This window comes from Erythrolamprus reginae, chromosome 9, assembly GCF_031021105.1.
Source record: "Erythrolamprus reginae isolate rEryReg1 chromosome 9, rEryReg1.hap1, whole genome shotgun sequence".
Classification (NCBI taxonomy): Eukaryota; Metazoa; Chordata; class Lepidosauria; order Squamata; family Dipsadidae; genus Erythrolamprus; species Erythrolamprus reginae.
In genome coordinates this window covers 8,250,550-8,275,417 of record NC_091958.1, presented here as the reverse complement: position 1 = coordinate 8,275,417, position 24,868 = coordinate 8,250,550, and the positions used below count along the sequence as shown (strand labels likewise).

The 24,868-nt window shown below is 45.8% G+C and overlaps 1 protein-coding gene across 1 annotated transcript in view; it reads left to right on the top strand.

Annotated features, from left to right (window-relative positions):
• LONP2 (lon peptidase 2, peroxisomal) overlaps positions 1–24,868 on the top strand; it is a 75,462-nt gene that overhangs the window by 12,058 nt on the left and 38,536 nt on the right. Inside the window, exons 7-8 of the mRNA XM_070760266.1 lie at positions 1,099–1,357; positions 23,031–23,172. Of these exons, the coding sequence (XP_070616367.1) occupies positions 1,099–1,357; positions 23,031–23,172 (401 nt within the window). The remainder of the gene's footprint in view (positions 1–1,098; positions 1,358–23,030; positions 23,173–24,868) is intronic.

Below are 24,868 nucleotides of genomic sequence, written 5' to 3'. Positions count from 1 at the left end.
GCCAACAATCAGCTGGAATTGAACTAAGTCAACGGCTCACGCGCCGGCAAATATGGCTCCATAGATTCACCATCACTGCTTTAGGGGGAGAATCCCAATTTTTTTTAATAAAGAAAAAAGCTACAAAAATGGTGGAAGGTCTTAAGCCTAAAACTGATCAGGAAAGACTTAATGAACTCAATCTGTATAGTCTGGACGACAGAAGGAAAAGGGGGGACATGATTGAAACATTTAAATGTGTTAAGGGGTTAAATAAGGTTCAGGAGAGAAGTGTTTTTAATAGGAAAGTGAACACAAGAAAAAGGGGACACAATCTGAAGTTAGTTGGGGGAAAGATTAGAAGTAACCTTGAGAAAATATAATTTTATTGAAAGAGTAGTAGATGCTTGGAACAAACTTCCAGCAGACATGGTTAGTAAATCCACAGGAACTGAATTTAAACATGCCTGGGATAAACATAGATCCATCCTAAGATAAAATACAGGAAATAGTATAAGGGCAGACTAGACGGACCATGAGGTCTTTTTCTGCTGTCAATCTTCATGTTTCTGTTTCTAAGATCAGAGAAACATCCTCTGTTTAAATACAGGTAATCCTCGACTTACCACCACAGTTCAGCCTCAAATTTGAGAGACCGCTGTTAAGTGTGTTTTGCTCCATTTTACGACCTGTCCCACTGACTTTGCTTGTAAAAAAGGATCACAAAAAGGTGATCACATGACCCCCAGCACACCGTGGCCATCATAAATACACGCCAGTTGCCAAAGCGTCCGGATTTCGATCATGCGACTATGGGGAGTTGTGTGAAAAAGTCTTTTCAGTGCCGTCGTAACTTTGAACGGTCCCTAAGCGAACTATTGTTAAGTAGAGGACTACTCGGGACAGTATTCTTCCAGTTGCCGGAAGGAGGATCTTATCTCAAGGGTGTAAAGAAGGGTTTTATTGCTTGGATTAACAGATTGGTTTTTAGGTTTTTAGGTTTTTTAAAATATTATATTTGTGCCAGTATAATATTGTTTTTATCGTTGTTGTGAGCCGCCCCGAGTCTTCGGAGAGGGGCGGCATACAAATCTAATAAATTATTATTATCATTATTAGATTGCCTGGATATCCGTGCTGCCAGGATCCGTCTGGACAACGATCATTATGCCATGGAGAAGCTGAAGAAGAGGGTGTTGGAATACCTGGCGGTCAGGCAACTGAAGAACAATTTAAAGGGCCCCATCCTTTGCTTCGTGGGACCCCCTGGAGTTGGGAAAACAAGCGTGGGGCGATCGGTGGCCAAGACCTTGGGCCGAGAGTTCCACCGCATCGCGCTGGGTGGAGTGTGTGACCAGTCGGACATCCGAGGTCACAGGTATGTTATGTCTTTATTGTAATAATGATAACAACAACAACAGAGTTGGAAGGGGCCTTGGAGGTCTTCTAGTCCAACCCCCTGCTTAGGCAGGAAACCCTACACTACTTCAGACAAATGGTTACCCAACATCATCTCCGAGTCTTCGGTGAGGGGCGGCATACAAATCTAATTAATCATAATCATGATAATTATAATCATAATTATTACAATTATTATGATTACAGTGTTCCTTCGATTTCCGCGGGGGATGCGTTCCGAGACCGTCCGCGAAAGTCGAATTTCTGCGAAGTAGAGATGCTGAAGTAAATATACCATTTTTGGCTATGGACAGTATCACAAGCCTTCCCTTAACACTTTAAACCCCTAAATTACCATTTCCCATTCCCTTAACAACCATTTACTCACCATTATTACTGGTACTCACCATTGAATAAGGCACTTAGTGATCCTGATATTTATAAACATAATTATTTATTAACAATAATTATTTTTCTTGTTATTTGCAAAAATTATTAGTTTGGCGATGACGTAGGACGTCATCGGATGGGAAAAACCGTGGTATAGGAAAAACCCCGCAAAGTATTTTTTTAATTAATATTTTTTGAAAAACCGTGGTATAGGCTATTCGCAAAGTTCGAACCCGTTAAAATTGAGGGAACACTGTATTACAATTATTATGATTATGGTTATTATTATTATTATTATTATGGTTATTGTTGTTATTGTTGTTGTTGTTATTATTATTATTATTATTATTATTATTATTATTATTATCATCATCATCTTAAAAACTTCCAGTGACGGGGCATTTGCAACTTCTGGAGTCAAGCCGTTCCACTGATTAATTGTTCTAACTCAGGAAATTTCTCCTTAGTTCTAAGTTGCTTCTCTCCTTGTTTAGTTTCCACCATTGCTTCTTGTTCTACCCTCAGGTTCTTTGGAGAATCGTGATTGTTGCTGTTGTGATTTAGAAGCTGTGGAAGAAGGTTCATCCTGTTTTCTCACTTCTACCTCACTGATCAATGGCTTGCCCTTAATAGAGAAAGTCGTTTGTACGCAACCACATTTTTTTTTCTATTTCCATGGAGAAGTGACTTCAGAAGAAAAACTGTAGTGTTCAATCCCTTTTGAGATTTTATTTATGCTTTATTATTATTATTATTATTATTATTATTATTATTATTATTATTATTAATTGGATTTGTATGCCGCCCCTCTCCGTAGACTCGGGGCGGCTAACACAGTAATATAAAACATCATGTAAATCCAATATTAAAACTAATACTAAAAACAATTTAAAAAACTCTTATTTGTAAAACCAAACATACATACAAACAAACATACCATGCATAAATTGTAAAGTCCTAGGGGGAAAGAATATCTCAGTTCTCCCATGCCTGATGGCAGAGGTGGGTTTTAAGGAGCTTACAAAAGGCGAGGAGGGTGGGGGCAATTCTAATCTCCGGGGGGAGTTGGTTCCAGAGGGCCGGGGCTGCCACAGAGAAGGCTCTTCCCCTGGGGCCCGCCAAACGACATTGTTTAGTTGACGGGACCCGGAGAAGGCCCACTCAGTGGGACCTAACTGGTCGCTGGGATTCGTGCGGCAGAAGGCGGTCTCGTAGGTACCCTGGTCCGGTGCCATGAAGGGCTTTATAGGTGATGACCAACACTTTGAATTGTGACCGGAAATTGATCGGCAACCAATGCAGACTGCGGAGTGTTGGTGTTACATGGGCATTTTTGGGAAAGCCCATGATAGCTCTCGCAGCTGCATTCTGCACGATCTGAAGTTTCCGAACACTTGGAAGTAACGCTTACCAAGTACTGTCATGTATTTAATTGATAATTACAGTTTAGGTTTACACGACCTAAAACCTGCTTAGAAGAAAATACATTGCATTGAACATCGGAAAATGTTTAAAATATTTAAACTGTTTTCATTTATTGGCTTTGAGCACAACTCTCTCTGAGACCTGTTAATTTGTGTATGGTGTTTGTCTGCTAGAACCAGGCTTAGCCTTGATCGAAATGTCTTTCAATACTATTCTCCGTACTGAAGGAGCGGGTCCAGCAGTCACATGGGTTGCTCATGTCCAATCCGGTGGAACTGAGCCTAGTATTAAAAAAGCTTGCCGGATCCGCCCCTTCCCCAGAATTCGCTCAGTTCGCATATCCTGCGGTTGTATTGTGAATGCTCGTTCAACATTCTAACACCTTCCCTTCGACCTTTCCTTCAAAAAAGTAGTAAGATTTATTGTCTTTATTCAATTACTTGCACTATTTGCGCCAGCCGTTTTTAAAAGGAAAAAAAATAAAAAGCGGCTAGGCTTTTTTACTTGGGAGAAGTTGCGGTTTCGTTTTCCCCCGGCGGTTTTGCCGGTTACGATTCCTGCGGCCGCTTGTGGATTCTTCTAATCCCTTGGCCTGGAGGTCCTGGTGCAAGTATTTATTATTGGATTATTGCTTAATTATTGTATAAAAATATATTTAAGGGCTTATAAAATACCTCCTGCGGAGTGGGACGCCTTTAGTCTCCTGGACTTAGTCGATCGCTTTTCCCCTTAAGAAATTCTACGAAGCGATTTTTTTGGCGCGAAGGCCTTCGCGCCCTTTCTTAAAATATCTAGGCCTCTCGTGTTGGCCCTCTGCCAGCCGCGTAGGCCTCAGTCCACCGCGTGGATCCGGGAGCGGGCCTTGGGGGTCCCAGGCTAAATTCTCCACCGGCCTAGCCTCCAACCAGAGTGCCTTGGTTTTACTTAATTGCAAAGTTTAGGGAGGCTGGCCCCGCTGGATTTGGGGGCACGAACTCTGGGTTTGCCCAGATTGTCCTCACGTTTCAGCAGCTTCGAGGCCTCGAAGCAGGATCCATTCCTCTTGGGAAGTCCTTGAAATCTTCTCCTTATAATTTAATTATTGGCTCAGCCTTGTCTTCTGTTAATTGTCAGACTATGGCTACCTTTCCCAAGAGAGGCACAACTAAAGGTCCCAGAGAGGCCAGGCCTACAGGCGATGAGATTACTAGTATCCCCCAGGCCTCTTCCTCCTCTTCTCCAGGGGCCCGCCCCTCGACCAAGGTCACCAGGGCCGAGAAGAGAAGGGACCTAGCCCTACAAAAGATTCATGATAAATCAGCAAAACGTTTGAAAGTGCAGGCCCAAGTAATCAGTAGTCAAGACCCACCAGAGGCCTCTAGCCTGCCTCCTTCTGGGGTCCCTGTGTTATCTCTGGATGAGCCAAACCTAGACAGACCCCAACCTAACCTATGGGGCATAGGTCCAGAGGAACCAGATATTATGGAAGATTCCCCCCAGCCAGGATCCTCCCAGGCCTTTAGGGATTCTTCTGCCATTTCTGCTGATATTTCCAGTTTACCTCCTGAGTTCCAATCTATTTTTGCTGTGTTGTCCAAAGCCATTGATGCCAAACTCTCCTCCATCAATGAGCTTCCTTTACCTCTTCCTCCTTCTCGTTCCTCCCGCCCCTTGGGTTCTTCCCCAGCGGTCAGAGCTCCTATTCAGGATGACTCAGAGTCCTCCCAAGATGAATATGAGGATGTAGAGGAGGATGAAGACCCTTTCCAGGGCTTATCTGAGGACGAGGAATCCCAAATAAAGGTCCCTCCTCCCATTACTATTTTCCCTTCTCAACTATTCAAATCTCTCCTCCTCAAAGCTAGAATTTCTACGGGATTAGCGGCCCAGGAGAAACAAGCCTCCACTTCCACTGATCCCCCGGAGGAGAATTTACCTTACTTCACAGAGGAACAGGAGGATAACGAGGTAATCCCTATGCCTAAATTATTTAAAGATGCCTTACTTAAACAGTGGGATTTTCCAGCCTCTGGCCTTAATCCCTCTACCAAGGACAGAAAGTTGTATAAACTCTCCTCTTCCTATGAAGAGCTTCTATCTTTTCCCAAACCAGATGAACCTGTCAAAATTCTTCACTCGGCAGCGGCTGTGCCAGGCGAGGCGGAGGAAGTCCTCCGTCCAGAGGACAAGCGCATCGAGCAAATGCTCAAAAGAGGTTTCTCCGCTGATTCCTGGGCCATTAAAAGTTCTGCAGCAGCCTCCTTCTTCTCCAGAGCCATGCTGCTGTGGCTTCGCCAACTTCAACAGCACATTCCTCCAGATGACTTGAGAGGTCAACAAGACTTCAACAAGGTCTTTGCAGCTGCCCAGTACGTGGCTGATGCCACCTTACAATCTACTAGATTTTCTGCTAAGTCTATTGCAGCCTCTACAACGGCAAGAAGACTCCTATGGATTCGCCCTTGGCAGGCGGGAGTTCGCCAAAAGTGGCAGTTATCCCAGGGCCCCTTAAAGCGCGACCTTCTCTTCGGTGATCTTCTGGATCCTCTCCTCACGGAGACCACAGACAAGAAGAAGGTTTTGGGCCCAACCACAAAAAAGGTTACTAAAACGCAGTCCTTTCGTCGCCCAGGGCGCCAGCAAGATCAAGCGACTTCCTATCAGAGATCTCCAGGTCAGTATTCCCCCCGCTTTCGTTCCCAAGGTAGGAACTCCAGGGGTAGGGGTTTTCGTTTCCAAAGGGGAGCTGCCTCTAACAGGGCTTCAAAAAAACCTAGATGGTAACCTTTCCTCCATTCCCATAGGGGGTCGCCTAGCTCATTTCGCTGCAAATTGGCGTCTCACCTCCAAGGACCCTTGGGTCATTGACACTGTTCAATCAGGCCTTCTTTTAGAATTTATTTCTCCTCCCCCTAAACGTTTTATTTCCTGCCCTTCGCCCAGGTCATCCTCAGATTGTAACCGTATGGAGGAGGCCATTTCTCATCTATTGTCCATTAGAGCCATTCAGCCGGTCCCTTCCGGTCAGAAGGGCCTAGGTTTTTACTCCATCCTATTTATGGTTCCAAAGTCCTCCGGAGGTTGGAGAGCCATTTTGGATTTAAAGAAACTAAACCTATTCATCAAATATAGGAAGTTTAAAATGCACTCCTTGTCTTCTATTTTGGCCGCCATTCACTCGGGAGATTTCATGGTCTCCTTAGACCTCACTGAGGCCTACCTTCACATTCCTATAGCCAAATGCCACAGAAAATTTTTACGTTTTTCCTTTCAAGGCAGGCATTTCCAGTATAGGGCGATGCCATTTGGCCTTTCCTCGGCCCCTCGGGTCTTCACAAAGCTCTTGGGGTCCCTGGCGGCCTATATCCGGGCGTCTCCCATCCACATTTTATGTTATCTTGATGATATTTTAATTCATGGGAACTCCCTAGAGAGAGTGAAATCAGACCTTTCTGTCACCATGTCAGTCCTTCAGGACCATGGGTTTTCCATCAACTTTGAAAAAAGTCACCTCCAACCTTCCACTTCCATTCCTCACCTGGGAGCCATTATTGATTCAAAATCTTCCCAGGTTTTTCTCTCTCCCGAGAGAAAACTCAGTATAGTGGAGTTAATTTCTAACATTTTATCTAATCCTTCAGTATCCATAGTTACTCTATCTTCTCTTTTGGGGAAGATGGTGTCATGCATAGGCATCATTCCCTGGGCTCGCCTTCATGCTAGGGAACTCCAGTGGCTTCTGTTGCCTTTTCAGAGATCGGGGCACAGCAACTCAAATCGACGCATTGTCATCCCACTGAGTGTTCGCAGATCCTTCAAGTGGTGGAAGTCTCCGGCCATGGACAGAGGATCCCCGTTCAGGTGCCCGGATCAATTTGTCATTACCACAGATGCCAGTCTATCGGGATGGGGCGCCCACGCCCAGGGGATGATAGCCCAGGGCACGTGGTCCCCGGAGGAAGCTTCCAGGCCAATAAATTGGCTAGAGTTAAGAGCCGTCTCCCTGGCTCTGAAGCATTTCTCTCCTCGCATCCCCAACCGGCACGTTCTCATTCTCACCGACAACATTGCCACAAAAAGCCATATCTGCAGGCAAGGGGGCACGAGATCCAAGGCTCTCATGAGGGAGGCCCTCAAGCTGGGCCTTTGGGCGGAAAAACATCTCCAGTCGCTCCTAGCCGATCACATCTCGGGGAGTCTCAACATCCAGGCGGATTGGCTATCCCGAGCAACGATAGACCCAGGAGAGTGGAACCTCCATCAAGACCTGTTCCATCAAATCACCCTCAGATTCGGCCTACCAGTCCTGGATCTCTTCGCGACCAATGCGAACGCCCAACTCCCTCGCTTCTATTCCAGATTTCCATCCCCGGGAGCGGAAGCGATCAATGCCCTCCGGAGTCCATGGCCTCCAGGCCTACTCTATGCATTTCCTCCGATTCCAATCCTCCCGGACGTGATTCACAAGGTCCTCACCGAGAGGGCCCGAGTAATCTTAATCGCCCCTCATTGGCCCCGCCGGCCCTGGTTCGCAGATCTCCAACAGCTGTCCGTCCAGGACCCTTGGCGACTCCCCGTTTCGGGGGATATGCTGCGGCAGGGGGCCTCTTTCCATCCAGACCCGGAGTGGTTCCACCTCACCGCCTGGCTGTTATCAGGAGAGATTTAGAGCTGCGTGGGCATGACCCTGATTCAGTGGAGGTCATTCTAAAGGCCAGAAGGGGCTCGACCAACCGAATCTACGACCACACGTGGTCCAAGTTTCACCAGTGGTGTCTTCAGGAAGGTCTCTCCCCTCTGTGCATCCCCATACACAGAATTATTTCCTTCCTTATGCAAGGTTTCCATAAAGGACTCTCCACCAGCACCCTCCGGCGTCATCTGGCAGCCATTTCATCTGTCCTAGGGGGCCCCCGCAGACAGCCTCTCCGATCCTTCCCTGAAGTTCAGGAATTCCTCAAGGGCATAGCCAACCTCAGACCTTCCAAGGTCCACAGGTATCCATCCTGGGATTTGCCACGGGTTCTCCACTCCCTCACGCAGGCACCATACGAACCCCTAAAATCGGCGTCCCTCAGGTACCTATCCTTTAAGGTAGCTTTTCTGGTGGCTATTACCTCTGCCCGACGCATTTCGGAGCTGGCTGCCCTCTCAATCAGGCAGGACCTTTGCCAATTCCATCAGGACAAGGTAGTCTTGCGACTGGACCCCACCTTCTTACCCAAGGTCAGTTCCATGTTCCACAGATCTCAGGATATTGTCCTACCTTCCTTCTGCCTCCAACGAGACCATCCCTTGGCAATTAGATGGCACACCCTGGATCTCACCAGAGCGCTGAGAATATATATCCAACGCACAGGACCCTTTCGGAGGTCAGAAGCACTTTTTGTAGCCTATCATCCCAGAGTCATGGGGGCCAAAGTGTCTTCAACAGTAATAGGCCGTTGGATCAGAGGGACTATATCTAAGGCCTATGAGTCGGCCTCCCTCTCAGTTCCAAGGAACATCACTGCGCATTCCACCAGGAGCGCAGCCACCTCGGCCGCTTGGGCGACTCAAGCCCCGTTGGAGGAGGTCTGCAAAGCAGCCACTTGGGCCTCGCCAAATTCCTTCATCAGGCACTACAAAATTGATTCTTACGCTTCAGCGGACGCTGCCTTCGGCAGAAGGGTACTCCAATCCGTTATCTCACACGATAGCAAGCTAATCCCACCCTAGGGACCATCTATTGGGTATGTCCCATGTGACTGCTGGACCCGCTCCTTCAGTACGGAGAATAGGCGTTGATTGCTTACCTGAACGCCTCTTCTCGTACGGTGAGCGGGTACAGCAGTCACTTCCCGCCCTTGTATGTGTCTTCTTTACCTTTCTATCTCTTTCTTCCTCTAACAATGAGAGTTGAACACTACAGAGCTTCACAACTGAGCCTAGTCTATGGATTCGCGAATTCTGGGGAAGGGGCGGATCCGGCAAGCTTTTTTAATACTAGGCTCAGTTCCACCGGATTGGACATGAGCAACCCATGTGACTGCTGTACCCGCTCACCGTACGAGAAGAGGCGTTCAGGTAAGCAATCAACGCCTATTACCCTCTCATTGAAACCCGTCTGAAAAGCTGTACAGTATTTTTGTATACAAAACTGGAGTGGCTGCGCAGCTTGTCTTTTGACCCATTCCTGGTCTGAGTTTAACGCAATGCGTGAAGATCAGACACTCTTATTAAAGTGAAATGCTCCCTAGAGACTGATTGACCCCACCTTGTTCAGAATGGCCATTGAGAAATATTTCCCTGGGAGGCTGAGCTAGCTTTTAGTTTTGACAGCTGCCATTCGATGTTCAACAGGAACAGGATGTGCTGACTGGGAGAAAAGTTAAAAGCGTTGCCCAAATGATTTGGGGCACTGAGATCTGTATGTTCACAACTGCAAGTTGGAACAGGGCAAACGAAAGTGTACGGCAACGTGTAAGGTGTTATTAGGGTGAGGTGAAGATTTGAATTGAGTGTGCGAGTGAGATCCCTCGGGAAAAGAAGTGTGGTGGTGTTTGTGCAAGGAGAGAAAGGCAACCTTGGCCAAGTGAAACAAGGCCTTTGCTGTACTCCAGGCAACCAGGCCTCTTCAGTTGACTTTGGGGGCAGCTTCAATTTGCACTGCTGATCATAACCCTGGGTGAAAGTCTCATAGGACCATAGAAAACTAAGGACAGGAGAAAGATCTAGTGGTCGCTCAAGTTTCCCCTTTGACTGATTTTCTTTCTTCCTTCCTCCCTCCCTCCCTTCCTTCCTTTCTTTCCTTTCTTTTCTTCCTTCCTTCCTCTCCTTTTTTTTTCCTTTCTTTCTTTCTCTTTCTTTTCTTTTTCTCTCTCATTCTCTCTCTCTCCCTCTCCCTCCCTTGCTCTTTCTCCTTCCTTCCTTCCTTCCTTCCTTCCTCCATTCATTCATTCATTCATTTATTTATTTATTTCCTTCCTCCCTCCCTTCCTCCCTCTCCTTTTCTTTTTTCTTTCTTTCTATCTCTTTCTTTCTTTTCTTTTCCTCTCTCATTCTCTCTCTCTCCCTCCCTTTCTTTTTCTCTTCCTCTCCTTTCTTTCTTTCTACTTTCTTTCCTTCCTTCCTTCCTTCCTTTCTTTCTTTCTCATTATTTTTATATTTTATTTATATTTTATTTTTGGCGGACTGATGACTGACACGCTACCTCCAAGCTTCTGCTACACTACTTCTTCTCATGCTGATCTATGAAACCATCATGTCTTAATAAAGATTGTATGTCAGGATGCTTCAGGTTAGCTTGTTAGAACACTTTCATGACTTCTATTAACTGTTTTGTGAATGGATGTTGTCTTTCTCAGCCTTGACCATCTTAATTCTCCTTGCTGGCTGGAGAAATCCATCTTTCTTAAAGTTGCGGTGGTTGAGAAACGCTGGCATAGTATTTCTTCATCAGGTTTCCTAACAATTGCATTTTATCACAATCACCTAGAATTCCTCAACAGATTCTTGAATCCAGTGCAGGAAAGTCGAGAACTGAGGCCGTGGTGCTACAGCTTGTTTCTACCTGGAACCTGCTGGAACAGTGATTTTCAACCTTTTTTGAGCTGCGGCACATTTTTTACATTTACAAAACCATGGGGCACATTGAGGGGGGGGGGGCTAAAAAAAGTTTGGACAAAAAAATTCTCTCTTTTCCTCCCTTTCGCTCTATTTCTCTCTCCCACCTTCCCTCCCTCTCTCTCTCCTGCTTTCTTTCTTTATTGCTCTTTTTCTTTCTTTCTCTCTTGTTCTCTTTCTCTCTCTCTTTCTTTCTTTCTCTCTCTCTCTTTCTTTCTTTCTTGCTCTCTCTCTTGCTTTCTTTCTCTCTTGTTCTTTCTCTTTCTTTCTTACTCTCTCTTTCTTTCTTTCTTGCTCTCTCTCTTTCTTTCTCTTTTGTTCTCTTTCTCTCTTGCTTGCTTTCTCTCTCTTGCTTTCTTTCTCTCTCGTTCTCTTTCTCTCTTTCTCTTTCTTTCTTTCTCTTGTTTTCTTTCTCTCTCTGAGCTTCGCGGCACACCTGACTATGTCTCGCAGCACACTAGTGTGCCACGGCACACTGGTTGAAAAACACTGTGCTGGAATATATGACAAGGGCTTCCAAGGGTTGATGTTCATGCATTTCCCAGTAAAGACAGATACATTATAAATACAGTATATGCGCAATTTCCATTTGCTCAGTTCCAGTTTTGTCACATCCTAACTTATGTTGATGACAGGCACAGAGGGAAGCTGGTTTGCACGTCTCTCATCTGTTTATTAGACTTCTGAAAAGCAGAACATGTCTTGCTGTTCAAACGGGGACCACTAGAGGATGTTCGATGCCTTTCACCGAAGAAGTTAAAGACAATGAGTATTTTGAACAGTGCAATTGTTCTAACTCTCAGAAAGTTTCTCCTGAGTTCTGGGTTGCTTCTATCCCTGATTAGTTGTTTTATTTATTTATTTATTGGATTTGTATGCCGCCCCTCTCCGGAGACTCGGGGCGGCTAACAGCAACAATAAAACAGTGTACAATAGTAATCTAATATTAAAATCGATTAAAAACCCATTAATATAAAACCCAAACATACATACATACATACCATGCATAGAATTGTAAAGGCCTAGAGGGAAAGGGGATCTCAATTCCCCCAGGCCTGATGACAGAGGTGGGTTTTAAGTAGTTTGCGAAAGGCAAGGAGGGTGGGGGCAATTCTAATCTCTGGGGGGAGTTGGTTCCAGAGGGCCGGGGCCGCCACAGAGAAGGCTCTTCCCCTGGGTCCCGCCAAGCGACATTGTTTAGTTGACAGGACCCGGAGAAGACCCACTCTGTGGGACCTAACTGGCCGCTGGGATTCGTGCGGCAGAAGGCGGTCCCTGAGATAATCTGGTCCGGTGCCATGAAGGGCTTTATAGGTCATAACCAACACTTTGAATTGTGATCGGAAACTGATCGGCAACCAATGCAGACTGCGGAGTGTTGGTGTAACATGGGCATATTTGGGAAAGCCCATGACTGCTCTCGCAGCTGCATTCTGCACGATCTGGAGTTTCCGAACATTTTTCAAAGGTAGCCCCATGTAGAGAGCGTTACAGTAGTCGAGCCTCGAGGTGTTGAGTTTCCATCCATTTCTTCTTTTATTTATTTATTATTTATTTATTATTTGGATTTGTATGCCGCCCCTCTCCGAAAACTCGGGGCGGCTCTTGTTCCGTCCCCAGGTGCTTTGGAGAATAACTTGACTCCCTCTTTTTTTGTGGCAGCCCCTGAGACACGGAAACTCAGCTATCACGCCACCCTAGTCCTTCTTTCCTTTAGGTTAGACATACCCAGTTCCAGAAACCATAGAATGAAAGAGGAGAGGAGAATCTGGAAGGGGCCTTGGAGGCCTTTAAGTTCAGCCCCCTGCTAAGAGCTGGGGTGGTGCAGTGGTTAGAGCGCAGCACTGCAGGCTACTTCAGCTAGAAGGACCATGATAGCAGTCTTCCAATATCTCAGGGGTTGCCCCAAGGAAGAGGGAGTCAACCTATTCTCCAAAGCACCTGAGGGTAGAACAAGAAGCAATGGGTGGAAACTAAACAAGGAGAGAAGCAACTTAGAAATAAGTTCCTGACAGTTAGAACAATTAACCAGTGGAACAGCTTGCCTCCAGAAGTGGTGAATGCTCCAGCACTGGAAGTTTTTAAGAATAGGTTGGGTAACCATTTGTCTGAAGTGGTGTAGGGTTTCCTGCCTAAGCAGGGGGTTGGACTAGAAGATCTCCAAAGTCCCTTCCAAGCCTGTTATTTATTATTTATTATTTATTTATTTATTATTTAGATTTGTATGCCGCCCCTTCCGCAGACTCGGGGCGGCTCACAGCAAAATACAACAAATTATGACAAATCTAAATAAATTTAAAATATTTAAAAAGATTTAAAAAGAACCCCATTTACTAACATACACACACACAAACATACCATGCATAAATTAGACATGCCCGGGGGAGGTGTTTCAGTTCCCCCATGCCTGACGACAAAGGTGGGTTTTAAGGAGTTTATTAAATAGAAATGTATAACTGTGTATTTTGTTAAGAATGAAGGTATATGTATAGATGTATGAAAACTCTGTTAAGCTAATTACAAGGCAAGCATTAAGGAGGGGGGGGGGAAGGCAGAAGAATCCTTATATTTTCTTGGTGCTATCCAGTACAGGTAGTCCTCGATTTACAACGGTTCATTTAGTGACCATTCAAAGCTACAACGGCCCTGGAGAAAGTGACTAGGACCGCTTTTCAAGCTTACGACCATTGCATCCATCCCCATGGGCACACGATCAAAATTTAGACACTGGGCATCCGACTCACAGTTATGATGGTTGCAGGGTCCTTCCTGGGCTTATGTGATTCACTTTTGGGGTCATTCTTTGTCAAGTGGACCAGGTGAAATTGAAGCCTTATTTGAAAAGAAACCATCACAAAAACAACATATATGATAGGAAAAGACACGCTCTTTCTATTGAATTTAAAATGAAGATGATTGAAGGTGAGAAAACAGAGAGCGATAGAAAAAACCTTGCTCTTTCTGATGAAGATGATTGAAGGGAGTGAAACAGAGCTCTCTGTTTTCTCACTTCTCCGTACTGAAGGAGCGGGTCCAGCAGTCACATGGGTTGCTCATGTCCAATCCGGTGGAACTGAGCCTAGTGTTAAAAAAGCTTGCCGGATCCGCCCCTTCCCCAGAATTCGCTCAGTTCGCATATCCTGCGGTTGTATTGTGATAGCTCGTTCAACATTCTAACACCTTCCCTTCGATCTTTTCCTTCAAAAGTAGTAAGATTTATTTGTTCTTATTTATTTACTTGCACTAATAGCGCCAGCCGTTTGTGGCTCGGCTTTTTTTCTTGGGAGAAGTTGCGGTTTCGTTTTCCCCCGGCTGTCTTGCCGTGTACGATCCCCGCTGCCGCTTGTGGATTCTTTTAATCCTTTGGCCTGGAGGTCTTGGTGCAAGTATTGATTCATTGATAAATTATTGTATTATTGATAAAGGGCTTAAGAAATACCTCCTGCGGAGTGAGACGCTTGTTCTAGTCTCCTGGACTTAGTCGATCGCTTCCCCTTTAAGAATTCTATTACGGAGCGATTTTTCGGCGCGAAGGCCTTCGCGCCCTTTTTAAATTTAGGTCTCTCGTGTTGGCCTCCTGCCAGCCGCGTAGGCCTCAGTCCACCGCGTGGATCCCGGAGTGGGCTTTGGGACGCTCAGGCTTAATTCTCCACTGGCTAAGCCTCCAACCAGAGTGCCTTGGTTTACTTTAATTAAAGTTTAGGGAGGCTGGCCACGCTGTATTTGGGGGCACGAACTCTGGGTTTGCCCAGATTGTCCTCAAGTCTCAGCAGCTCCGAGGCCTCGGAGCAGGATCCATTCCTCTTGGGAAGCCTTTGAAATTCTTCTCCCTAATTATTCAGTTATTTGGCTCAGCCTGGTCTTCTGTTAATTGTCAGACTATGGCTACCTTTCCCAAGAGAGGCACAACTAAAGGTCCCAGAGAGGCCAGGCCTACAGGCGATGAGATTACCAGTATCCCCCAGGCCTCGACCTCCTCTTCTTCAGGGACCCGCCCCTCGACCAAGGTCACCAGGGCTGAGAAGAGAAGGGACCTAGCCCTACAAAGAATCCATGACAAATCAGCAAAGCGTTTGAAAGTACAGGCCCAAGTACTCAGTAGTCAAGACCCCCCAGAGGCTTCTAGTCTGCCTCCTTCTGGGGTCCCTGTGTTATCTCTGGATGAGCCAAACCTAGACAGACCCCAACCTAACCTATGGGGAATAGGTCCAGAGGAACCAGACCTTATTGAAGATTCCCCCCAGCCAGGATCCTCCCAGGCCCTCAGGGATTCTTCTGCCATTCCTGCTGATATTTCTAGTTTACCTCCTGAATTCCAATCTATTTTTTCTGTGTTGTCCAAGGCCATTGATGCTAAACTCTCTACCATCAATGAGCTTCCCTTACCTCCTCCACCTCCTCGTCCCTCCCGCCCCTTGGGTTCTTCCCCAGCGGTTAGAGCTCCTATTCAGGATGATTCAGATTCCTCTCAGGACGAATATGAGGATATGGAGGAGGATGAGGATCCCTTTCAAGGCCTCTCAGATGATGAGGAATCCCAAATAAAGGTGCCTTCTCCAATTACTATTTTTCCTTCTCAATTGTTCAAATCTCTCCTCCTCAAAGCTAGAATTTCTACGGGATTGGCGGCCCAGGAGAAACAGGCCTCCACATCCACTGACCCCCCGGAGGAGAACTTACCTTACTTCACAGAGGAACAGGAGGATAACGAGGTAATTCCTATGCCTAAATTGTTTAAAGATGCCTTACTTAAGCAGTGGGATTTCCCAGCCTCTGGGCTTAATCCCTCAACCAAGGATAGAAAATTGTACAAACTTTCCTCTTCCTATGAGGAGCTCCTATCTTTTCCAAAACCGGATGAACCGGTCAAGATCCTTCACTCGGCGGCTGCTGTGCCAGGCGAAGCAGAGGAAGTCCTCCGCCCAGAGGACAAGCGGATTGAACAAATGCTCAAAAGAGGATTCACCGCAGATTCCTGGGCCATTAAAAGTTCTGCAGCGGCTTCCTTTTTCTCCAGAGCCATGCTTCTGTGGCTTCGCCAACTTCAACAACATATTCCTCCCGATGACTTGAGAGGTCAACAAGACTTCAACAAGGTCTTTGCAGCTGCTCAGTACGTGGCTGATGCCACTTTACAATCTACTAGATTTTCTGCTAAGTCTATTGCAGCTTCTACAACGGCAAGAAGACTCCTATGGATTCGCCCTTGGCAAGCCGGAGTACGCCAGAAGTGGCAGTTATCCCTGGGTCCTTTAAAGCGCGACCTTCTTTTCGGTGATCTTCTGGATCCACTCCTCACGGAAACCACGGACAAGAAGAAAGTTTTGGGTCCAACCACCAAAAAGGCTACCAAAACGCAGTCCTTTCGTCGCCCAGGGCGTCAGCAAGACCAAGCGGCTTCCTATCAGAGATCTCCAGGTCAGTATTCCCCCCGCTTTCGTTCCCAGGGTAGGAACTCCAGGGGCAGAGGTTTTCGCTTCCAAAGGGGAGCGTCCTCTAACAGGGCTTCAAAAAAACCTAGATGGTAATTTTTCCTCAATTCCCATAGGTGGTCGCCTAGCCCATTTCGCCTCTAATTGGCGTCTCACCTCCAAGGACCCCTGGGTCATTGACACTGTTCAAACAGGCCTTCTGTTAGAATTTATTTCTCCCCCCCCGAAACGTTTTATTTCTTGCCCTTCTCCCAGGTCCTCCTCAGATTGTAACCGTATGGAGGAGGCCATTTCCCACTTATTGTCCATCAGAGCCATTCAACCGGTTCCTTCCGGTCAGAAGGGTCTAGGTTTTTATTCCATCCTATTTATGGTTCCAAAATCCTCCGGAGGTTGGAGAGCTATTTTGGATTTAAAGAAGCTGAACCTATTCATCAAATATAGGAAGTTTAAGATGCACTCCTTATCATCTATTTTGGCCGCCATCCACACGGGAGATTTCATGGTCTCTTTAGACCTCACTGAGGCCTACCTCCACATTCCTATAGCCAAATGCCACAGAAAATTTTTACGTTTCTCCTTTCAAGGCAGGCATTTCCAGTATAGGGCGATGCCATTTGGCCTTTCCTCGGCCCCTCGGGTTTTTACAAAGCTCTTGGGGTCCCTGGCGGCCTATATCCGGGCGTCTCCCATTCACATTTTATGTTATCTTGATGATATTTTGATTCATGGGAACTCCCTAGAGAAAGTGAAAACAGACCTTTCTGTCACCATGTCAGTCCTTCAGGACCATGGTTTTTCCATCAACTTTGATAAAAGCCATCTCCAACCTTCCACATCCATCTTACACCTGGGATCCATTATTAATTCAGAATCCTCCCAGGTCTTTCTCTCTCCCGAGAGAAAATTCAGTATAGGGGAGTTAATTTCTTGCATTTTATCTAAACCTTCAGTATCCATAGTATCCCTGTCTTCCCTTTTGGGGAAGATGGTGTCATGCATAGGCATCATTCCCTGGGCTCGCCTTCATGCTAGGGAACTACAGTGGCTCCTATTACCCTTTCAGAGATCGGGGCACAGCAACTCAAATCGTCTCATTGTCATCCCACCAATGGTTCGCAGATCCTTCAAGTGGTGGAAGTCTCCGGCCATGGACAAAGGATCCCCGTTCAGGTGCCCGGATCAATTTGTTATCACCACAGATGCCAGTCTATCGGGATGGGGCGCCCACGCCCAGGGGATGATAGCCCAGGGCACGTGGTCCCCGGAGGAAGCTTCCAAGCCAATCAATTGGCTAGAGTTAAGAGCCGTTTCCCTGGCTCTGAAGCATTTCTTTCCTCGCATTCCCAACCGGCACGTTCTCATTCTTACCGACAACATTGCCACAAAAAGCCATATCTGCAGGCAGGGGGGCACGAGATCCAAGGCCCTCATGAGGGAGTCCCTCAAGTTAGGCCTTTGGGCGGAAAAACATCTTCGGTCGCTCCAAGCCGACCACATCTCGGGGAGCCTCAACGTCCAGGCGGATTGGCTATCTCGAGCAACGATAGACCCAGGAGAGTGGAATCTCCATCAAGGCCTGTTCCATCAAATCAGCCTCAGATTCGGCCTACCAATTCTGGATCTCTTCGCGACCAATGCGAACGCCCAACTCCCTCGCTTCTTTTCCAGATTTCCATCCCCGGGAGCGGAAGCAATCAATGCCCTCCGGAGCCCATGGCCTCCAGGCCTACTTTACGCATTCCCTCCAATTCCAATTCTCCCGGATGTGATTCACAAGGTCCTCACCGAGAGGGCCCGAGTAATCTTAATCGCCCCTCATTGGCCCCGCCGGCCCTGGTTCGCGGATCTCCAACAGTTGTCCGTCCAGGACCCCTGGCGACTCCCCGTTTCGGGGGATATGCTGCGGCAGGGGGCCTCATTCCATCCAGACCCGGAGTGGTTCCACCTCACCGCCTGGCTGTTATCAGGAGAGACTTAGAACTGCGTGGTCACGACCCCGATACAGTGGAGGTCATTTTAAAGGCCAGAAGGGGTTCGACCAATCGAATCTACGACCACACGTGGTCCAAGTTTCACCAGTGGTGTCTACAGGAAGGACTTTCTCCCCTGTGCATTCCCATACACAGAATCATCTCCTTCCTTATGCAAGGTTTCCATAAAGGACTTTCCACCAGCACCCTCCGGCGTCATCTGGCGGCCATTTCCTCTGTCTTAGGGGGCCCCCGCAGACAGCCTCTCCGGTCCTTCCCAGAAGTTCAGGAATTCCTCAAGGGCATAGCCAACCTTAGACCTTCCAAGGTCCACAGGTACCCATCCTGGGATTTGCCACGGGTTCTCCACTCCCTCACGCAGGCACCATACGAACCCCTAAAATCGGCATCCCTCAGATACCTATCCTTTAAAGTAGCCTTTCTGGTGGCTATTACCTCTGCCCGACGCATTTCGGAGCTGGCTGCCCTCTCAATCAGGCAGGACCTTTGTCAATTTCATCAGGACAAGGTAGTCTTGCGACTGGACCCCACCTTCTTACCCAAGGTCAGTTCCATGTTCCACAGATCTCAGGATATTGTCCTACCTTCCTTCTGCCTCCAACGAGACCATCCCTTGGCAATTAGATGGCACACCCTGGATCTCATTAGAGCGCTGAGAATCTATATCCAACGCACAGGACCCTTTCGGAGGTCAGAAGCACTTTTTATAGCCTATCACCCCAGAGTCATGGGTGCTAAAGTGTCTTCAACAGTAATAGGCCGTTGGATCAGAGGGACTATATCTAAGGCCTATGAGTCGGCCTCCCTCTCAGTTCCAAGGAACATCACAGCGCATTCCACCAGGAGCGCAGCCACCTCGGCCGCTTGGGCGACTCAAGCCCCGTTGGAGGAAGTCTGCAAAGCAGCCACTTGGGCCTCGCCAAATTCCTTCATCAGGCACTACAAGATTGATTCTTACGCTTCAGCGGACGCTGCCTTCGGCAGAAGGGTACTCCAATCCATTATCTCACACGATAGCAATCTAATCCCACCCTAGGGACCATCTATTGGGTATGTCCCATGTGACTGCTGGACCCGCTCCTTCAGTACGGAGAATAGGCGTTGATTGCTTACCTGAACGCCTCTTCTCGTACGGTGAGCGGGTACAGCAGTCACTTCCCGCCCTTGTATGTGTCTTCTTTTCCTTCCTATAACTTTCTTCCTCTAACAATGAGAGTTGAACACTACAGAGCTTCACAGCTGAGCCTAGTCTATGGATTCGCGAATTCTGGGGAAGGGGCGGATCCGGCAAGCTTTTTTAACACTAGGCTCAGTTCCACCGGATTGGACATGAGCAACCCATGTGACTGCTGTACCCGCTCACCGTACGAGAAGAGGCGTTCAGGTAAGCAATCAACGCCTATTTCAATCATCTTCACTTTTATTTCATTAGACAGAGCACATTTTTCTATCATATATTGTATGTTGTTTTTGTGATGGTTTCTTTTCAAACAAGGCTGCAAAAATCAGTCAAGTGGACACCTGACAAAGAATGACCCTTTACGACCTTCTGACCAGCAAAATTGACGAGGAAACCCAGATTTACTGAATAACCCAGGTTGCTAGGTTAACAACAGTGCAGTGATTCGGTTAACAACCGAGGCAAGAAAGATCGTAAAATGGGGCAAAACCTACCGAACCGATGTGTCACGTAGCCAACAGAAAGCTTGGACTCCTTTGTGGTTATAAGTTGGGGACTATCTGTGTTTGTTATTTCTGGCAAATAATAATAATAATAATAATAAAGTCAAAATCTCGCAGATTACCTAGCCTGGCTCCCTTGAAGGCTCTTGGTCCCCTTCTGTGAAAACAGATATTAAATGGTTTTGCCCTGAGCTTTAAAAGTTTTTTGACATTTATCCCTTCGGAACAACCTGTCTTTATTAAATTCTTCTGTGCTGGAGTGATGGTAGAAATCTTATACTTGGATCCTGTCTGGGAGAAGTTTGATATTGGTTCTATTTTGTGTTTTGATCCCGGGAGACGAGCTAACCCAAAGGCTTTGTAGCCGTAACCAGCCATGCCAAGGGGAAAAAAAGGACTCTCTTATTGTCTACATTCTTTGGGTCTAATAATAGACCTCAAGGGCTAGGAACTTGTTTGTATGGGCTTTGTGGACACACCCTCTAAGCCCTTTGGGCAGGCTGCTCACATGCTACAGACAAGGGGAGGGAGGGGGGACAAACCACAGAAGAACATAAACAAGTCAGCCAAATTATTTTTCCTATTCCATGCGGGAGAAAAGTTATTTAATCTGACTCACTGCGGGGTAAAAAATGCAGAAGCAACAAGAGATTCTCTCTCCCTCCCTCCCTCTGTTTCTATTTCTCTGTTTCTCTCTCTGTTTCTCCATCTCTCTCTCTCTCTCCCTCCCTCCATCTCTGTTTCTCTATTACTGTTTTTCTGTTTCTCTCTTTCTCCCCCTTTCTCTCTCTCTCTGTTTCTCTCTCCCCCCTCTCTTTCTCCATCTCTTTCCCTCTATTTCTGTCTCTGTGTGTTTTTGTCTCTCTTTCTCTCCCTCTCTCTTTCTCCCTCTCCTTCCCTCTTTCTCTCTCTCTGTTTCTCTATTTCTCTCTCCCTCTGTTTCTCTGTTTCCCTCTTTCTCTCCTTCTCTGTTTCCGTCTCTCTTCCCTCCCTCTTTTTCTCTCCCTCTCTTTCTCCCTCTCCATCTCTCCATCCCCTTGGGGGGGAGCTTGGCTTATATCCTGCCCTCTGACATCATTTAGGTCCTGGGAAGGAGGCTGGCAAAACATTCCTTCCCCAGCTGGATTTTATTAGCCACCCCATTATATAACACAGTGTTTTCTCCATCATTGGAGCTAAATGAAAGTTACACGGGGCCTATGAGCATCCACTACCTTACTTGATTTATGCTTTGTGTGAGTGAGATTTAGACGGGAGAAATTCATGGGGGTACTTTTAGTGATAATGTATCATAAATTGCAAGTAAGAGTAAGTAAATTCTATCTATGCACATAAACACATATATACAAACAATTTTTTCTATAAGTAAAAAAACCATTCTCGTCCCAAAGTCTATCTAAGGAGATACTGAATTTACCTTTGCTACAATAAAATATGGTTTGTCATCAGGCTTGAATATAACCCTTGTTATATCCAGGCCTGTTCTCCAGCTGTCAATTTTTTTTTTCTTGATTCAGATTTGAGCTGGTCCTCTTATTGTTTAATAAAATTAACAATGTAAATAAAAACTGTAGAGCCATCAGTTGGCATTCAAAATCACACACGAGTAAGTTTGAATGTCCAGTTTTGCCTGCACTTTGAATTGATGGGCCATTTCATAAAGTTGCCTAATTAGGGGGGGGTGCTAAGGGACCCTTTGTTGAGAACTTGAAAAGTTCTCCATCGAGCGGATAAATCTGGACAATTGATTCAATTCTCTAAAACACATTTTCATAGCCGTTGCCTCATTTGTATTAGTTGTTTTCCGGATCACAACGTATTCCACATATTTTTGTCCTTTCGGGCAGTTTCTCACTCCTGCTAATGTGCTTGCATAACTTGTAATTCAAAATTTTATTCATTTTTAAATAAAGCCTAAAATACAAAAATGTATTAAAAAAAATAAAGATAAAATTGGAGAAGGAAAAGGGAAGAGAAAAAAGTGTAGAGTAGAAGCGGTGTGGTGGGTGGGAAACATTGACTTCCGGATTTCCTTTTGGTGAATAAGATGATAATGTAAAACTTTAACTTTTTACTTCAGTATAATTTATTTATTTTATTTATTTATTCAATTTTTATGCCGCCCTTTTCCTTAGACTCAGGGCGGCTTACAACATGTTAGCAATAGCACTTTTTAACAGAGCTAGGCTATTGCCCCCACAATCCGGGTCCTCATTTTACCCACTTCGGAAGGATGGAAGGCTGAGTCAACCTTGAGCCGGTGATGAGATTTGAACCGCTGACCTTCAGATCTACAGTCAGCTTCAGTGGCCTGCAGTACAGCACTCTACCTGCTGTGCCACCCCGGCTCATATAATAGTATATGCTAGCCATTTCTGTAACACCAAACCTATCTAATTGGCAAAATCCAAAATCAAAGTTTCCGTTTTTTCCCCCATCCCGAGCACAAAGTCCAGAGCAGTTTCCCATTGGAAATAAAATGCATTGCGTTTTTTTCTTTAATCAGTGCCATTTCTGCTAAACTCCATCAACTTTGGCAACCGTGTTGGTTATGACCTATAAAGCCCTTAATGGCATTTGACCAGAATATCTCCGGGACCGCCTTCTGCCGCACGAATCCCAGCGACCGCTTAGGTCCCACAGAGTTGGCCTTCTCCGGGTCCCGTCGACTAAACAATGTCGTTTGGCGGGACCCAGGAGAAGAGCCTTCTCTGTGGTGGCCCCGACCCTCTGGAACCAGCTCCCCCCAGATATCAGAGTTGCCCCCACCCTCCTTGCCTTTCGCAAGCTCCTTAAAACCCACCTCTGTCGTCAGGCATTGGGGAATTGAGATATTCCCTTCCCCCTAGGCTTATAGAATTTATCCATGGTATGATTGTATGTATGATTGGTTCTTTAAATTGGGGTTTTTAAGATTATTTTTAATATTAGATTTGTTCACATTGTCTTTTTTATTGTTGTTAGCTGCCCCGAGTCTTCGGAGAGGGACGGCATACAAATCTAATAAATACAAATACAAATACAAACCATCCGTCCATTGCAGTGTGGTGTGTGCGCATAACTTGAGCCGTGCTCGCATCTTCCAGTTTTACAATACTCTTATTGCCTTGCGTTTCAACCTTCTCATTTTTTCCTTTTTCACCAGGCGCACCTATGTTGGCAGTATGCCTGGCCGTATCATTAATGGCCTGAAGACTGTTGGGGTCAACAACCCGGTCTTTCTCCTGGACGAGGTAGACAAGCTCGGGAAGAGCTTGCAGGGCGATCCCGCAGCGGCATTACTGGAGGTAAAAATTGGGATGCATTCTGACAAGCAAGGACCGGACCTTGGGTTCTGACCTCATGCTCTCCAGATGGGTCGGGACCTCCATTCCAAAGATCTCACACCAAAATTCTGGATGTTGGCCATCCATCATAGAATGGAACGGAACAGAACAGAATAGAATAGAATAGAATAGAATAGAATAGAATTCTTTATTGGCCAAGTGTGATTGGACACACAAGAAATTTGTCTTTGGTGCATATACTCTCAGTGTACATAAAAAGACAAGACACCTTCTCAAGAATCGTAAGGTTGAAGTTGAAGTCCACAAGTCTTAAAGTTGCCAAGTTTGAAGACCTCCGCTCTGTATCATTTCATAGAAATGGTTATCCCATTTTTCTCAAAAACCTCCAATAGTTTATTGTTTTAAACTTTTAGCCGCTAGATAGGGGAGACCTGAAGTAGACTTTTTAACACACGTAAATTTAACTTCTTTAAGGAAAACATGTTATAAAGAATATACAGAATATTACATTTTGGATATGTGATATCTGTTTGAGTTCTGAAGACAGGATAGTCTCTAGTTCAGTGGTTCTCAACCTGGGATTCGAGACCCCTTTGGGGGTCGAATGACAGTTTCCCAAGGGTCACCTAAGACCATGGGAAAAGACAAATTTCCTATGGTGTTAGGAACTAAAACTTCTGGCACCTTGGAACATATTTTTACAACCCAACCAGTCGGGCATTGACAGTGGGGTGTCCCTCTGACCTTCCTGCCAATCAGCTTAAAGCTCTGTTGGGAGAATTGGTGCTAGACTTATGGTTGGGGGTCACCACAACACGAGGAACTGTATTAAGGAGTTGCAGCATTAGAAAGGTTGAGAACCACTGCAGTCTAGTTTATCCTAGAACTATTAAAATGGGGAGTGATTAGCTTTGATCAGCATGCTGGTTTCAGTCCATTAATCAATTCTAGCATATCCCTCCTGCCTCCACATTGACTTTCTGTGGTAGGGGAATGAAACTGGAGACCATTTATTATTTTCTTTAAAAAAAAAAAAAAAGTTCAATTAAGTTAATATAGGAGAACATGTTAAGAATGATCGCTATTTTGAATCAGAAGCTCCTGATAGTAAGCACTTAAGCACGTGGGATTAATAATTTTAAGGATGGGCATTTTTATTTTTAACAGGAATAGAAAGGGGAAACGGCTCAGCTGCATTGGTGAAATAGCAAGTATTTTGTGCTGGACAAAATTACAAGTCATTTGTCATTAGACAGTTGTTGTTGTTTTTTCATGAAATACTTCTCAAGTGCTACAATCCCATTTTATTAGGAAGCCATTGTTTCCACTTGGTGCATCTTGGCATTGCTATGGTGTTAAGAATGATTATAATTAGGCGTAAAAAGTCATTCTGTTTACTTTCTCAGTCTGGGGTGTCACAAAGCTGCCTCTGTTGAGACAAGGAATTTAGAGAGTATTATTAGTCACTTGTGGCTAAATCAGAGAGATTCTACATCTGGATCTTTTATAGGATGGGAAGTAGATTGTTAACATCTCTGATTACTAGTCCTTAAATAGCGTCTGCAGCACATGTTTTATCCCATCTTTATATAGTGTTGAAATTTATATATACAGTATATATATAAAAGCAACAACTTGTGGAGGGTGTGGATAACCAGGATTTTATTGGTATGGGGAAGAATTGTGGTTGCTGTGC